Genomic DNA, 15,308 nt, shown 5'->3' with positions numbered 1-15,308 from the left:
AATCATTACATATATTCGGGTACTGTTAGAAAGTACCGTATATGAACATAACTTCTACTTGTAATATATATCCATAAGGAAATTAAATATGTTGCTTCATATATATTGATAAGCCAAAGAATGACTTTGCCTTTATTATGCAAAGATTCAGTGCTTGTTTTAGAAAAACAATTATTTGATGGGAAATGTACTTTTATATTATGCCTAACAGAATATGCAAAAATATAATAATCCAGTCAAAGATTTGTAACAAAATTTTGTTCTTACAAAAGCTTTTAGTTGTTTTCTTTATTACTACTAGTTGCTAATGAAAAAGTGTGTTAATGGACACTAATTACTGACTAATCAAAGTTTCTGACCAGAACAAAAATTACAAAAAAGGAATCAATCTGGATGGATATTATTGTTGGAGCTGAAAAAAGGAAATGGAAGAAAAACTTTGCCTAGGAAAATTCTTTTTAATTGTCTTCTTTTACACTTCGTTTTCTAAAACAGAAACCTAATGGTGGGATTAGGTGATGATCAATAGGAATTGCAATGATTACTTGCATGATATTCCCTTGTTTTCAGATTTTCTGTTTCCATTTTACAAGTTTTTTTATCCTTTTTTTTTTGAAGATAAGTTTTTTTATCCTTAAAATGAATTGTAAAGCATTGAATCAAATTATAATATAGTAAGTGTGGTTTAATCGATCATAAAGACATAAATTAAAACTTTCTTCTAGTCTCGCAATATAAACAAGAATTCTTTTATAAAAGATCGATCATGGCATTTTAAGATAAGCATGTTGTGTTTTAAAATAAATTATTCTCCCTAAACATCACAGATGTTTGTATTTTTAAGTCATTCGACTGGATAACTATCTAAAAATAATTTTGATTAAATACATGTCAATATGAATGAATCGAAAAAAGAAAAATATCATGTATTATGATATGGTGGAATATTTATTATCTAGCATCCTTATAAATTTTGTATATAATGATGTAATATTGTGAAAAAAGAAGTTGTGAATATGGAAAGAATTGTTTGTTTTCTAAAACGTGAATATGCTGTAATCCTTTCACCGGCCAGCCTCTAGATAAGGTTAGCTTAATTATATATGAAACAATTTAAACCGCGGCAAGATTATCAATATTTAAAGTTACTTCAAACCTCCTTTAAGATGAACTAAAGTCTAATCTAAGATTAGTACAAAATGATTCACAAAGATGAAGTTGAACAATTAAAAGAATGAATTACTTAATTACAACTTAGAAGAGTGATTTAGAAACAATCGCTTTATTCAATGACAAGATATATATGGTAAAATGCTTCTAGCATAAGTTTATTCTAAAGGGTGATAGATAATTATAATTATTATTATATTTTTGAGAAAGTAAATGAAGATAGATATCATGCATACATATAATTTTTAAAAATAAAATAAAAATATAGTATGAAAGGAAAAAGGATCACACATGCATTTACATGTGTGGCCATGTTAGTGGCTATAATGCAGCATTAATACCAAAGATCTAAATCTTGTCTTGATAACTTGAAACGGCAGCCATAAAAGGAAATAAACAATTTAATCTAAAGTATTCTTAGTTACTAATTTAAGTTACTTAAGATGCTTATTGTCTAATAACTGCTATCTATATGCCATAATCGGGATTGTAATATAATATATATATAGGCTTATTGTGAGAAATATATGTGCTTAGGCCGGTTCAAGGCCGATTCGATTTAGTTTGGTTTTCGTAAACTTTCAACCCAATTTTTTCTTTGAACCAGTCTGGGCTAGTTTTCATGACTCGGGGCCCATATCTGATGGACTTCATTAAATTGTGCGTAATGCTGTAACGAGGACCTGTTTAGCCCAATAAATAAGAATGGGGGTCCAATGGACCAATCCTTTGCTGAAACGTTTTTGACTTTCTTATCTCGTTGACTACTAAGTTTGGAAACATAACATTTCACTCCTTCAATAATTGGAAAATGCTATAGCTTGTGGACTAGTATGAACATTATTCTATATTATAAGGACTGATTTGTTAATTATCCTTTCAAAATAACGGGACAAAAGTGTGCCGTATAAATAACAAATAAGCTTATCTGCTCGTTTCACAAATCAATTTTCTTCTTCAATTCATCATAAAGAGTGTTTTCAGCAATGGCGTCACTGCTTCTCGGAGCTCTACCAGTCACTCCAATTTACTCTTCGTCGGCTCGCTTCTCCTCTTCTCAATCGGAATCCCTTACCGGAATTTCTCTTCGCATTACAACATCTTCTTCACTTTCGATTCCCACTATTTCACTGTCTCCGGTCCCCGACGGTATGACGTTAGCTTCTAAAATCCCTAATTCAATTTGAAAATTCTCATTGCTCTGTGTTTAATTTCTGAATTTTTACAGTTTATTGTGGACGAGGCGATGCGAAAACCGCGAAAGGAAAGCGATTCAAGCACTCTTTTGGCAATGTAAGTGAAATTATAAGGAGTAGAATTTTCAATTAATGGCCATTGAATAAGAAATTTGGTGATGAATTGATGCATTGGTTGTTTTTGTTTTCAGGCGAGGCCGAAAAGCAAGAAGAATGGGAGAGGACCGCCTAGGATTCCGGCACCTCCAGCTGCTCCAAAGAAAGATCCATTCGAGGACGGTGAAGTTGTCAAGATTGAAATTGACGAGTCTTTCGCTGGCTGATTGAGGTTTTATGTATTTTTGGTTTCATATTGTGTAATTTCAGTACCTATTTGTACTGCGATACTCTCTTTGTATGATTCATGAATGTATTCTTCATCTTGGTAGGATTTATTGTTGCATAGTCTGTGTGATACTCGTTTGTTTGTGCCATATGCAAAGATAAATCATATGTTACAATGCAATTAGGATCAAGTTTGGGATGGTTTAGAACTCTGTTAGCTAGTGTAAGCTCAAAACTATCATGAATGTGGAATGGTTTTGTATTCCAATAATATACTAGAACTTCAATGACAGTAGAATAGAGTTCTGGGAATACGACAAACGGGTTGAGTCTATCTAGTTGGGGAAGGTGGCTAAATTGAACAGAGCATTTTGAAATGACAGATGGTTCTATCTGGTTGAGTAGAGTTTGAATAACATTGAGCTAATGTTGAGTTTTGCTTTGATTTGGAACTGAATATATGCTTTTCTTAATAGTACGTTGTACTTGCATGTGTTCGACTAGATTGAAAACACTAGGCCTTCCCGATCTCATGAAATATGCAAGTTAATTCGGTTTCTTCACTATAGTTAATTAAATCACAATCTTGGCTACTTTAACAACAGGCGGAAACAATTAAATGCAGAGCAAATAAGAAAGCAAACGACACACGATAATTTTACGTGGTTCAGAGTCAGAATAACTCCTATATCCACGGGACCTCGTCCAAAAACTGCTTTACTATTTTCGAGGTTACATATATAGCATGAACTTTCCCTTAGTCAGTCCTTAACTGACTACACCACCTAAATCGCTTTCCCAACCTCTAGTAAAACAGACTCTACTTCTTCGACCGATAGTAATAGGAATTTCCCTAACTAGTTTGCGATTAACTACATCTACACCCAAAATTTAAGTAGAGTATACTGTAACTGCCCCAGCTACAAGTTTTTTTTTATATGAAGAATAACTAATATCTATAATCAAATCCCGGCTGTAGGTTCTTTTTTAAAAGAAGAATAACTCTCTACTGATTAATGCTCTAGTAGCAGGTACTATAACCAATCCTCGGATCATAGGATATTTTTTTTAAAGAAGATTAACTTGTGGTTTACACTTTTATATGAGTCTTTATAGAATAGACAGATAAGTGTAGATTATACAACCCTAAGAAACCCTAACACAAAAGGCTAAGAATACCTCTTGAAGCTCGTTTATATAGATGATCTGCTTTTTGTGTAGCAATCTGTGCGAGCTAGATATCTGCTCGAATACCTCTGATATCTTCTTGAACAGTGCCGCGTGAACAATAACCACGCGAACAGTGCCACATGAACAGTAATTGCGTGAATAGTGTCGCGTGATCAGTATTCTTGTGAACAGTAAAACGCACGAACAGTGGCTGCGTGAATTGTACAACACGCACAAGGTTTTTCTATTTTTAACTTGTTTATATAGACATATAGAAATAGGATTTCCATGAAGACTCCTAAACCAATTAGGAATCAATCTCTTAAATATCTTCTCCATAAAGAAAAAAAATATTATGTAAAGATAATATCTTATAAAAGATATTTAACTTGATTTAATCCATGAAGATTAAAATAATTCGGGTAGATAATTCATCAATTGAACCGAATTAATTCTTTAAAATTGCTGCAGCGAACTGAGTCAAGAATGAGAAACCAAACGAACCGAATCAAGCCGAGTCTTATCGTTACAATCTCCCCCTTTGTCATTTTTGACAACACCAACTGTAGCATGATTAAATCAAAACATCTGTGAAGACCTCTAGAGATTTGATCATCCAAAATAAGACCTTTAGAGATTTGATCATCTAAAATACTCTCCCTTTTTGCCAAAAAGGACAAAGTCTTCATGATGAAAAATACAACTGACATGTGTTGAAGTATCCAATACTCTAACATGGGGTACTGAAGCAAAAACCTTCGAAAAATCAACAATGCTCCTCCTAAATTGCAGATCATGTCTTTATCTTGATCACAAACTTAGCAAGAGAAGCTCCCTTGAAACTAAGAACTAATCTTGAATAAAGTACAGATGCTCCCACTTAAATTGAGCTTCAATTCTATTTTAGTCGATCTATAAGACGAAATGGCAGCTTCTTTCTGTACTTCAAATATTTCATATCAGCTTGAACATCTTCCAGTATAGTCTGAGTTTGGACCAAGTTTGGACACTCTTCTAGTGTTTGAACTTGGAGAAGTTCAATCATCCAGTGTATCATCTGATGGTTCAGCATCCGCATTCTGGTTCTTCTCTTTAGGAATATACTTCAGCTCGAATCTTCTTCTCGTCAACCAATTCTCGAATAAAGTGACGATGAATGTCAATGTGCTTGGTCTTGGAATGTTGGACTAGATCAAGAGTAATATTTATAGCACTCTAATTGACAAGGTAGATTGTTAGAGTACATTTTGTTACAGTATAGTCATTCAACGTTTGTCTCATCTGCATCATTTAAGCACAACATGAACCGACATATATATACTCAGCTTTAAAGATGAAGGTTGAAGAGAAGTTATATAGCTATCCCTTGTAGAGGAGGAACTAGACTGACATTCAGTGTTGGAGTTGCTGGTACAAAAACATTTTTGAAGCAGGAGCACATCTTCACAGGTCTGAGAGGATACATCATATGTTGGAGTATCCAGTACTCAAACATGGAGAACTGGAACATGAAATGAATTATCTTCTGCTAATAATTCCTTCCAACTGCCAGTGAGACCAAAAGACACACAAGCCCAAACTACTTCTGAAACAGGCTAAAAGATGTGTATGTCTAGTACTTCAATGTGGGCAAAAGTAGACCCACGAGCCTAGATTCTTTGGAGGGCAAAGATAGGCGCACAAACAATTTCCTTCTCTTTATATTTTCTGAAATAGAAAACAAACGAATACTAAAAAAATAAAAGGAAATACATATGATACAATAAGATAGAGTTCAACACCTCATAGAGTTGACATGGAACAGATGCTTAATGCACACAAGTTATCTTGGTGCACTGTCGTAGTTGACTGACATGTATCTCGTACATCTAACATCTGCTTCTTCCATATTAATGTGTTATGAGCATACTTCTTTCTGGATATAAAGAACCCTTCCTTATTCTGCTGGAGACTGAGCGTAGATTTGACGAACTGATTTCTTCCGGTAGTCTGATGAACCTTTCACTCTATCAGACATGAATCTCTAGCAGCTTGTCCATATCGGGGGATGATACTTTTCATATGAATTTTTTAAAAACTGTAGTTATCTCTAGTGAGAAGTGTAGGACAAGATGTATTGCTTTCTTCCAATTGTAGTGCCATATGATCAGGAACAAATATAGATCTATCTGGCAATATCGAATCAGTCTCTGATACCACTTGAAAACACTAGGCCTTCCTGATTTATGAAATATGCAAGTTAATTCGGTTGTTTTAGTACAGTTGATTAAAGCACAATTAAATCGAATTAATTCTTTGAAATTGTCGTAGCAAACCAAGTTAAGAATGACAAACCGAACGAACCGAATCAAGCCGAGTCTTGTCGTTACATAGATAAATCATTTCCAGCTCTTAGTTGAGAATTTCACTGTATGTGTCCTAGAAAATGATAGAGTGATTGATCAACTTTAGCACTAAGTTTTCGTCTGCAATGATGAAATCCACATGCCCATAAAATTGCTCAGCATAAGCTAGTTAATTTCAGCATCTAGAGTTTCTATTGCCTTTTCCGGTACCATGTCATTCTTGTTTCTCTTGATAAGTTTCTGTTGGAAGGAAGCAGCAATAGCATGATTGAGTTTTCCCAGTCAGCTTCTCTATTTCACTCTTGAGTATTGATCTGTCGTGTGCTATTCACAGCATCTTCAGTCTTTCTTGAGTGACCAAGTTTTTAATGCTTCTGGAAGTAAACTGGTCTTCTGCATCGACTTGGGGAATCAGAATTTCCTGTCAAGGCAACCAGAAATTCAAAATATTCATCACAAAATCGATTGTTTGTAACTCAATTCATCGCTCTATTTAGTCACTCCTCACTCGGGTGTTAAACAATCATTTTCCTACAATGAAAAGTTGATGCTTATTTTGCAAAATGATGGAGCAAGTCACAATTGAATACAACGAATTTTTTTTATTTTTTATAATTGAGATAATAATTTAATCAATGGATTTGACTAGAAGAATAATGTTTATGAGAGAGATTAGAATATTAAATAATTTAGGTTTATGTACTTATAATATTTGTCTCCATAGGTTACGTCCAAGAACAACCAAATAATTGATTTTTGGCTTAACGCTTGAGCAACTACTAATATTTTAATTTTGCTGTAGAATGTCCGTAATCTTCTAGGGATTTTTGTTCCTAAAAAACTTCTTGCCGGCCGGCTTTAACATTCTTTAGGATTCTGTTCTGAGATTCTTTCCATTGGTTGCTATTATACATACCCTTACTTAGAAATTAAAAAGAAAATAGCTCCATTAAACATAAAACCATTTTTAATAAGGATGCCATCAGAAATAACAGAAGAAGATGATGGAGAGGCCTCAAACATCATTGACAAAGAAATTCAAAGGAGAAGGATCAGGAAAATCATAGAGCACCAAAAATCTCTATATTTGCCATCATCATCTTCCTCTTCCCTGCGCTCATCTTCGTGTTCTTCCTTTCCTTCCGTGCAAAAGTGTGGGAGTTTGTTGGAGAAGATGAGAGGTGGCGGCACATCTTTGAGAAGATTATTTGATATGGAGCATACTAGTTTAGCTAACTACTTTGATGATTACAGTGGCTCCCCTGTAATCAAGCCTATTTATTTATGGGGTAGCGATAGTGACGACCACGGCCAAAGTTATGATCCTTGGGAATCTGTGAGGAAGACTATTAGATTTTCTAATGACCATCATCTTTCCGTTGATAGACGAAGTTTGGATGGTAATGGAGATTTCGAGTTGAAGGATAAAAGGGTACATTTCGCCAGCCCCAAACGCAAATTGAAGAGGAAAAAGTCTTTTAGGAGGTTGCCAGGGTTTGGTTTATGGAGATTTAGAGGGTTTAGATTAAGGTTGAGGTTAAGACGGATTAGGATTTTACCTTGCGGTAGAAAGTTTTGATGTTAATGTATATGTTGAAAGTGTAATTTGACCATTCTTTCTGATTTATGGTCGTGTTATAATAAAAAAAAAAAAAAAAAAAAGGGAACGATCAATCAATCATTTAAAATCGCCCGAGAATGTCTTGAGAACCAAACAAGCATTCAGTTTCTTTTCAAGAGTTGTATGTTTGATGACAAATAATACAATGTGAAGAGATCAATCTGTCCATAACACTTCCTTGTTCAATTCTTAATCCTCGGCTGAGTTTATTCCATAAATGAACTCCATAAGTATTTGCACTTAGCTTCAACAAAGTAGCTTCAACCCATTTCGAATCGGCCTGGTTTGCCGCCATCTTAAAGAAATCACCAATTTTAGTCCAACTGACAGGGTAAAACGCCTTGGGTGGCAGCACTGAGACATTATAACCAGGTCTTCCTTCCATTTTCTTCACTACTCTAGAAACAAGGTAAGGACCATTTTGTCCCCACTTATTTCCATCAAAAGTTGAAGCAAATTCCTCCATGAACTCATACAAAATCGGATGGTTCTTGTCGAAAACCAAAACTGCGCCGTTCAATCTAGTCCAGCGATTAGAACGATCAGCGCTCTGAGCTCCGACCGAATTCCTCAACCCTTTAAAGCTCTTTATTGTCACGAAATCTGTGTCCAGGTACACGCCTCCATACTTGTACAAAACTGCCAGCCTAATGAGATCAGATAAACTTACAGCTAGAGAAATCTCACCAGGATCCTTCTTTCCAGTCTTAATCTCGTGGAACCAGGTTTCCGCTGGCGTGTTCCGAAACAGAAAATCGAGGTCTGGTCTGACCGCGGCAACTTTGTAGCTTCGGTCGATTAATGGTTTCACGATTCTGAATCCGTGTTCAGAATCCATGCTTCTAGATACGATCACCAAGCATCCGCGTGGATGGACGTTGAAAAGCGTCTCCACCGCTAGGAATTCTCTTATTCCAAAGGAATTCGCAGGTGAAAACCATGTCATGAAGAACTGAATCTCACAATATTCCTCTTTGAAGAATTTCGAAAGACGATCTTGAAAATGCTTAGTCAAATTATCAGACTTGAAAATCTTGAATTTGGGCAAGTTCTTCTTAAGCCAAGCAATCCTAGCATTTTTCGAGACATGTAAAGGAACCGATAATGATGTTTCGGGTTCGGGCTTGCTGCTGCTAGGAACTTGGGCAATTGCCTTTGCCTTTGACATTGTCAAGGAAGAATTCAGTAACGGAACGTCGTCAAACGTGACATTGATAATAGTAGTTTGGTTGATGATGAAGATCAAAGCGGCTAAAGTTATAGAAATGCAGAAAATAGAGAAATATTTGACCTTGCTATGATGAAAATTCCTGAATTCTAACATTCTCTTCCAAACTGATTTGCTTACACTTATGACGTTTGTCATAGTCATAGAAGCAATAATAGCTGCGAACTGGCGAAAACAAATTAAATGAAAAGGAATAACTTAGGATGTGGATGGAACATGGGATGGAAGCAGGGTTTATATACAACTAAAACCCTTGACTTCTGTATGTGTAAAAAAGAGACATATATATATATATATAGCTGTATTTATTGAATTAAAATAAAGTTTTGAGCTAGAGAAAAAATTATAAGGTGAATGATTAATTTGAGTATTAATAAATTATCAACTAGAGGCACGTCTGCACGATGTTATATATATATAAGGAATGAAATATAGAAAGAGAAAGAAATATGTCTAAATATACAATATAACATCACAATAAAACATGAAAAAAACTTGCCTATCACAATAGGTGGGAAGGTTCTCTTCTACACCCAATACCATTACGACATATGTCAATCACTTAAAAGAAAAATCATCAGCTTTCTATGTAACACTTTATAAAAATACAAGGACCAGTTTTAATATTTTAAAAAACATTATGGGCTGCTTTGGAGACTAAGAAAAATCAGCAGTTTATGCTTACGGCTTCACTCTCTAAACGCCTAAGTCACAGTAGCCATTATCGCCACCACTCTCCGCGGCCTTTGCTTTCAGTTATGGTGGGGACGGATCAAATTAAAGTTTTCACTCCACGCTTAACTCAATTTCTCTAACCAATTACCTCCCGCCTCATCACCATACCGTCAAATTCTACAATCGCCGCCGCCGCAAATAAAACCACCACTTTCGCCGCTAACATTGGCTCCTTCATAGTTCAATTTAACGGCAAGACATGCATAAGCTCTTGCAAAAGATACCAATAGACCTTTAACTAATATTATAGGAATTCGATAGGGCTCTATTTGTTTTTTATCTACACCTCAAGAGATGGAGGCTTAACGTCCTCATTCAATCGGACGACCTTGATGGATTTTCTTTCGCCTCTATACTTGTTGCAAGTTTCTGTTGACTTTTTTGTGTCCAAAGTTGCCCATAATGTTTTTATAAATATTAAAACTGGTCCTTATACTTTTATAAATTTTTCTTTTGAAGTAATTGACATGTGTCGTAATGGTATTGGTTAGTAGAAGAGAACCTTCCCACCTGCTGCAGTAGGCAAGTTTTTTCCATAAAACATGATCCAGTAAACATGTCTTCAACTACGATCATGTTATAATTTATCCTATTTGTCAACAAAAAAATTGTTTTAATTATATGAAATATGTTGTTATGAGGATATGGTAAGTTTTCATGATATAAATGATATGAATAATCAATTATTCAAATTAGAAATTCATATTTAGTATAGAATTTGAGATGAATAGCATAAGAATGATACCAAATAGTTTACATATAACATTACAGAGTAATGAAATAAAAGATGGGCATCCACCTTCATTTGGTTGTATGTTGTATGGTTCATTCTTCTGACTAAAGGCACCTTTTGCTATTTCTAATTCTAGAGGAAACAATTACATATTAAAAACAAATAGAAGTCTGAAAAATCTTCGAGGGCTCAAGTTTATTATTTAGAATCTTTAAGGGATCGAATGACTTCTTTAATTTTGTCGTGGATACCTATTTGATGTTCGACCATCTCGCCTTTCGACTTTCCTATTTGGATTTGGATTAGGTGTACGGATTTATCAACTCATCTATTTTTCCAACTAGTGTCCTTATTGAATCTTGATTTTTGTGTACCATCATGGTGAAAACATTGTAGTTGTAAGTTTGTCTTTAGAGGCAATGACAACAATGACGATGGACATAACCATTTGTGAATTAAGGGATTTTGGAGGGCTAACTTTTTCTTTCCCGATTATTATTGAGCTAACGCTTAAGTTGCTCAAGGCCTACTGTCTGTGGTAGTTGCAATTCGTGGCAACAATTAATATATTGAGCATTGAATTTGATATGATCCTAGCTATACTTACTCAATCCATCGACTTTCCGCAAATGGTTATATGATCAAGTTTGTACGGTCAATTTTATTGGCTTGTACAGTTAATTTTTTTTGTTAAGGATTATTGATTTATTCATCCATAGCTTGTAATCTACCTTGTGTTGATAAAAAAAAAGAAAAAGAAAAAATGTCTAAAAGACTAAGAGCAGATACTAAGCAAGTTAGATTAGGCCATTCAACTTTTCATATATATCGAAATATATATCAAGACTCCTTTGCTGCAAAAGAGAATCATTTTTGAAACTCCTTAAAGGGGCGCGCGAGAAACATAACTACTTTGGATTCACCAAAATGTTCGTAGGTTTAGTATAACTCTATACAACGAGAAGATTACTAATAAGTCTCTAATTAAGATGCATAAAAATGTTCATATCTACTTTGGATTCATCAAAATGTTCTTCTGATCTACTATGGATTCTAATTAATGAGAAGAATTAGGAGCTCTATAATCAAGAAGAAGAAGAAATCAGCAATATGAAAACAGAGAATCAATAAAACATTTTATACACCTAAATGTTTATAGAGTTACAATTAACTCGCTTTTATTATTTACACTAAACAAAAAATCAGCAGAAAAGGGGAAGACCCTAATTTGAAGTCGCCTAAGAATTTCGCATGCTAGGAACTCTCGCACTTTTTCCAGGGAACCAAACAATCATTCAGTTTCTTTTCAAGAGTTGTATGTTTGTTGACAGATAATACAATGTGGTGAGATCAATCTGTCCATAACACTTCCTTCTTCGATTCTTAATCCCGGCTATGTTTATTCCACAAATGAACTCCATAAGTTTTTCCACTTAGCTGCAACAAAGTAGCTTCAACGCCTTCTGAAGTAGTCTGGTTTGCGGCCGGCATCTAAAAATATCGGCCAATTTTAATCCAATCGACAGGGTAAAACGCCATGCGTGGCAACACTGAGAAATCATAACCAGGCCTTCCTTCCATTTTCTTCACTACTCTAGAAACTAAGTAAAAACCATTATGCCCCCACTTATTTCCATTAAATGTTGAAGCAAATTCCTCCATAAACTTGTACAAAATAGGATGGTCCATGTCAAAAACTAGAAATGCATTGTTCGATCTAGTCCAGTGCTTAGAATTATCAGCACTTTGAGTCGAATTCCTTAACCCTTTAAAGCTATTTATTGTTACGAAATCAGCGTCCAAGTAAACTCCTCCATACTTGTACAATATCACTAGCCGAACGAGATTAGATAAATTTTGAGCCACAGTAATCTTGCCAGGATTCTTGCTTCCATTCTTAATCTTGTGAAACCAGGTTTCTGCTGGTGTGTGCCGAAACAGAAAATCGAGGTCTGGGGTGACTGCGGCAACTTTGTAGCCGGGTTAAATTAACGCTTTCAGGATTACTTTGACGATAAGCTCTTCTTTAACTGAATGAAGCACGACTTGAGAGACAACTGCGTCGATACCATAAAAAAGAATGTCACGTAAGATGGCGATATTGAAAATACTTTGGTTGATGATGATGATCAAAGCGGTTAAAGTCATAGAAATGGAGAATATAGACGAATATTTGACTTTGAGCCTATGAGTATTCCTGAAATGTAACATTATATTCGAAACTGATCTGTTTTCACTTATGACCCTTGTCGCTTGTGATATAAGTAGTTTTAAGTCATAAAATAGCTGCGAAGAATCGTTCCTTTTTTTGGTACAAGGAACAAACCAACAAGCCACACAAGCAAAACCACAACAGAAAAGAAACACAAAAATCAGAGAAGAAGCAGAACAGGCCGCACACGAGCAAGAAGAAAAACACAAGACGAGGAAGAGGCCACAAGCACACAGCAGCCACCCACCTGCAGAGACAAGCCAACCAAAGGAAGGAGCAAAGGAAGAAAAAAGCAAGGCAGCCGAAAAATCGTTCCTGGTGAACGGATCGAAGCGAAACAAAGAAAAATTAAATGAAAGGCAAGGCAAGAACAGGATTTAAACTAATATATATATATATATATATGTAAATGTGTGTAATTTTATTTCATCAAATAATATAAAGTATAATAATTTATTTTGTATAATCCTAAATGGATTGATAAACACTATATTTTATTTTAAATAAATAAATTTATATTTCAAATAGATCTCTTAACAAATATAGCCAACTAATAATAGTATGTAATACAAAGGCCAAGGATCGATCATGAGGAAGACTAAGGCTGATATATGCACGCGGAAAAATTTTTATGTTTTATTCATTTATGTATCTCTCGATACATATTTTTTAGACTTTATATTTTGTCTTAAAAAAGACGACTCTTATATATGATTTAGATAAAAATATGTTGTATTTCACCTTATCTTTTGTATCGATACCTTAAAAAACATCTATTGAAAGACGGAGGTGGTAGTATATTATACGTATTGCCAGGCAAGGACACCAAAAATATCTAGGATTTTAATTTGTATAAGAAAAAGGATTCTAAATCTTCGCCATATTGGCTATGCTCATTATTATATGTCAACATTACAATTCCAGACTGATATTCCTCATTAAGTTAAGTTGTTTATACAGTCGACATGTTCGCACGATGTTGAAATTAAGAAAGTCTTTATACAGTAATAATTCAGTCCTCCATATACATTGTCCTATAAATACTTGTAAACCTCACGTTTGATAATAAGATTTACAATTTAACAAACAAATAACAGTAATAAGTGAATTAATTAATGTGCAAAATTATCCATAGATTACTAAAACTTGAGAACTAAAATTACGATGGAACTAAAATATGAGCATCCATCTTTATTCTTCCCAATAAAGGCATTTAATTACTTGGAATTCTCTGATGATCTTTTGTCATGTCTAATTCTAGACGAAACAAGTACTCGATCCTATATCGATCTTAACACAAATAGAAGTCTAAAGCATCAATATTGAATCTGTTCGCAGCTGCCTGTACTTTGTTCAAAGAAAGTTGGTAGAATGGTCTATGACACGTTCATGAAAATTTGGATGACAGAAAGCAAGATGATTGAATTAAGCAGACAATTTGAAGCTTGCAAGGAAGGATGTATGTGCAGCATAACTTGACTATTGAGCTTTTTTACATTTCATTTGAACATTACAGTAATTTGGCTAGCAGCTAGCTGACGAATATTACTAAATTACAACCCTTGATTGTATGCTCAATGCAAGATTGAGCCAGATCCCGGGTAAAGTGTTTTCCTGTAGCTTTTGGTGGATTAATTTTTACTCAACCAGATTTATCTATAGGTAATATTGACAGATTTAAACCCTCCTCATACGACAATGATTGTATCTTAGTTGTAGGAGTTCACTGTACTTTTGTTGTTACTTTAGGTAGAAATTTTTGGTTGTTTAGCTCTATGTTTAATTTGTGAATTTGTATATGTACGATTGCAGGTTGTCTCCTATTTGATATATATGAGTTTATTCGTATCTTTTTGAACTTGCTTACTGAGGAAGTAGTTATTTTTTCTAAGATTAGATGTAGATGGAGTTATGATTTACTCTGAGTACATGCTAGTTAAGTTTTGGCAGCTTCTATTTAGGCATTTTTCTTTATATTGATTTAACTAACTTACACATAGTTGTAATCTCTTGTACCTTTTTAAAAAAATATCAATGAAATTATAATTTTTTCTTAAAAAAAATTTGCATGAAAACTTAATTCTGCCTTAATTGTATAATTTGAACTATTTTTTTAAAGTTTCCTATATACTCTATTATGTATCTTTTGTTTTGCGCAAAATTATTCTGGCTATCAAGTGAGCAGTATGTATGTAAAAGCGCAGATAAGAAGGGAAGATTGATTGAGTGAAAATAAAAAGCCTTCTCTCATATTGTTTATGATTTTGGCAATTTTATTCCTTGTTTCTTTGAACAATATATATAATACAATCTCCTTTCAAAATTCTTAACCAACCAAATGAATTTTTCTAATTAAAAAAAAAAAAAAATACTTAGCTGCTCGCTTCCTTACGCTCCTCCAGTTAAAATTCTCCATTTAGGGATTCTTTTTTCTTTTTCAGAGTATAACAATAATAAAAAAATATTTTATCCTATGTGTTAAATTTTGTTTGGTGAGCATGGTGTTGGCTGGTCAGTAAGGGAAAAGGTGAGATTTTTTTTTTTTTTAAAGTTAAAAGTGAGACTTTTTTTTTT

The 15,308-nt window shown here is 34.2% G+C and overlaps 2 protein-coding genes and 1 pseudogene across 2 annotated transcripts; 1 reads left to right on the top strand and 2 right to left on the bottom strand.

Annotated features, from left to right (window-relative positions):
* The first annotated feature begins 2,156 nt into the window (after positions 1-2,156).
* LOC139884713 (small ribosomal subunit protein bTHXc-like) lies at positions 2,157-2,689 on the top strand. Its single transcript, XM_071868705.1, has 3 exons — positions 2,157-2,319; positions 2,399-2,463; positions 2,558-2,689. Exons 1-3 carry the CDS (start codon positions 2,157-2,159, stop codon positions 2,687-2,689), a joined length of 360 nt encoding a protein of 119 aa, XP_071724806.1.
* A 5,249-nt stretch (positions 2,690-7,938) lies between these two features.
* Positions 7,939-9,967, bottom strand: LOC139884711 (uncharacterized). Its single transcript, XM_071868704.1, has 2 exons — positions 9,878-9,967; positions 7,939-9,219 (listed from the first exon to the last, which is right to left on the bottom strand). The coding sequence occupies exons 1-2, from the start codon at positions 9,965-9,967 to the stop codon at positions 7,939-7,941; spliced, it is 1,371 nt and encodes a 456-aa protein (XP_071724805.1).
* A 1,861-nt stretch (positions 9,968-11,828) lies between these two features.
* On the bottom strand, positions 11,829-12,670 carry LOC139884710 (uncharacterized; annotated as a pseudogene).
* Positions 12,671-15,308: the final 2,638 nt, after the last annotated feature.

This window comes from Rutidosis leptorrhynchoides, unplaced genomic scaffold, assembly GCF_046630445.1.
Source record: "Rutidosis leptorrhynchoides isolate AG116_Rl617_1_P2 unplaced genomic scaffold, CSIRO_AGI_Rlap_v1 contig591, whole genome shotgun sequence".
NCBI classification, from domain to species: Eukaryota; Viridiplantae; Streptophyta; class Magnoliopsida; order Asterales; family Asteraceae; genus Rutidosis; species Rutidosis leptorrhynchoides.
Note: the sequence above shows the minus strand (reverse complement) of the source record. Positions and strands in the feature narration are given on the sequence as shown.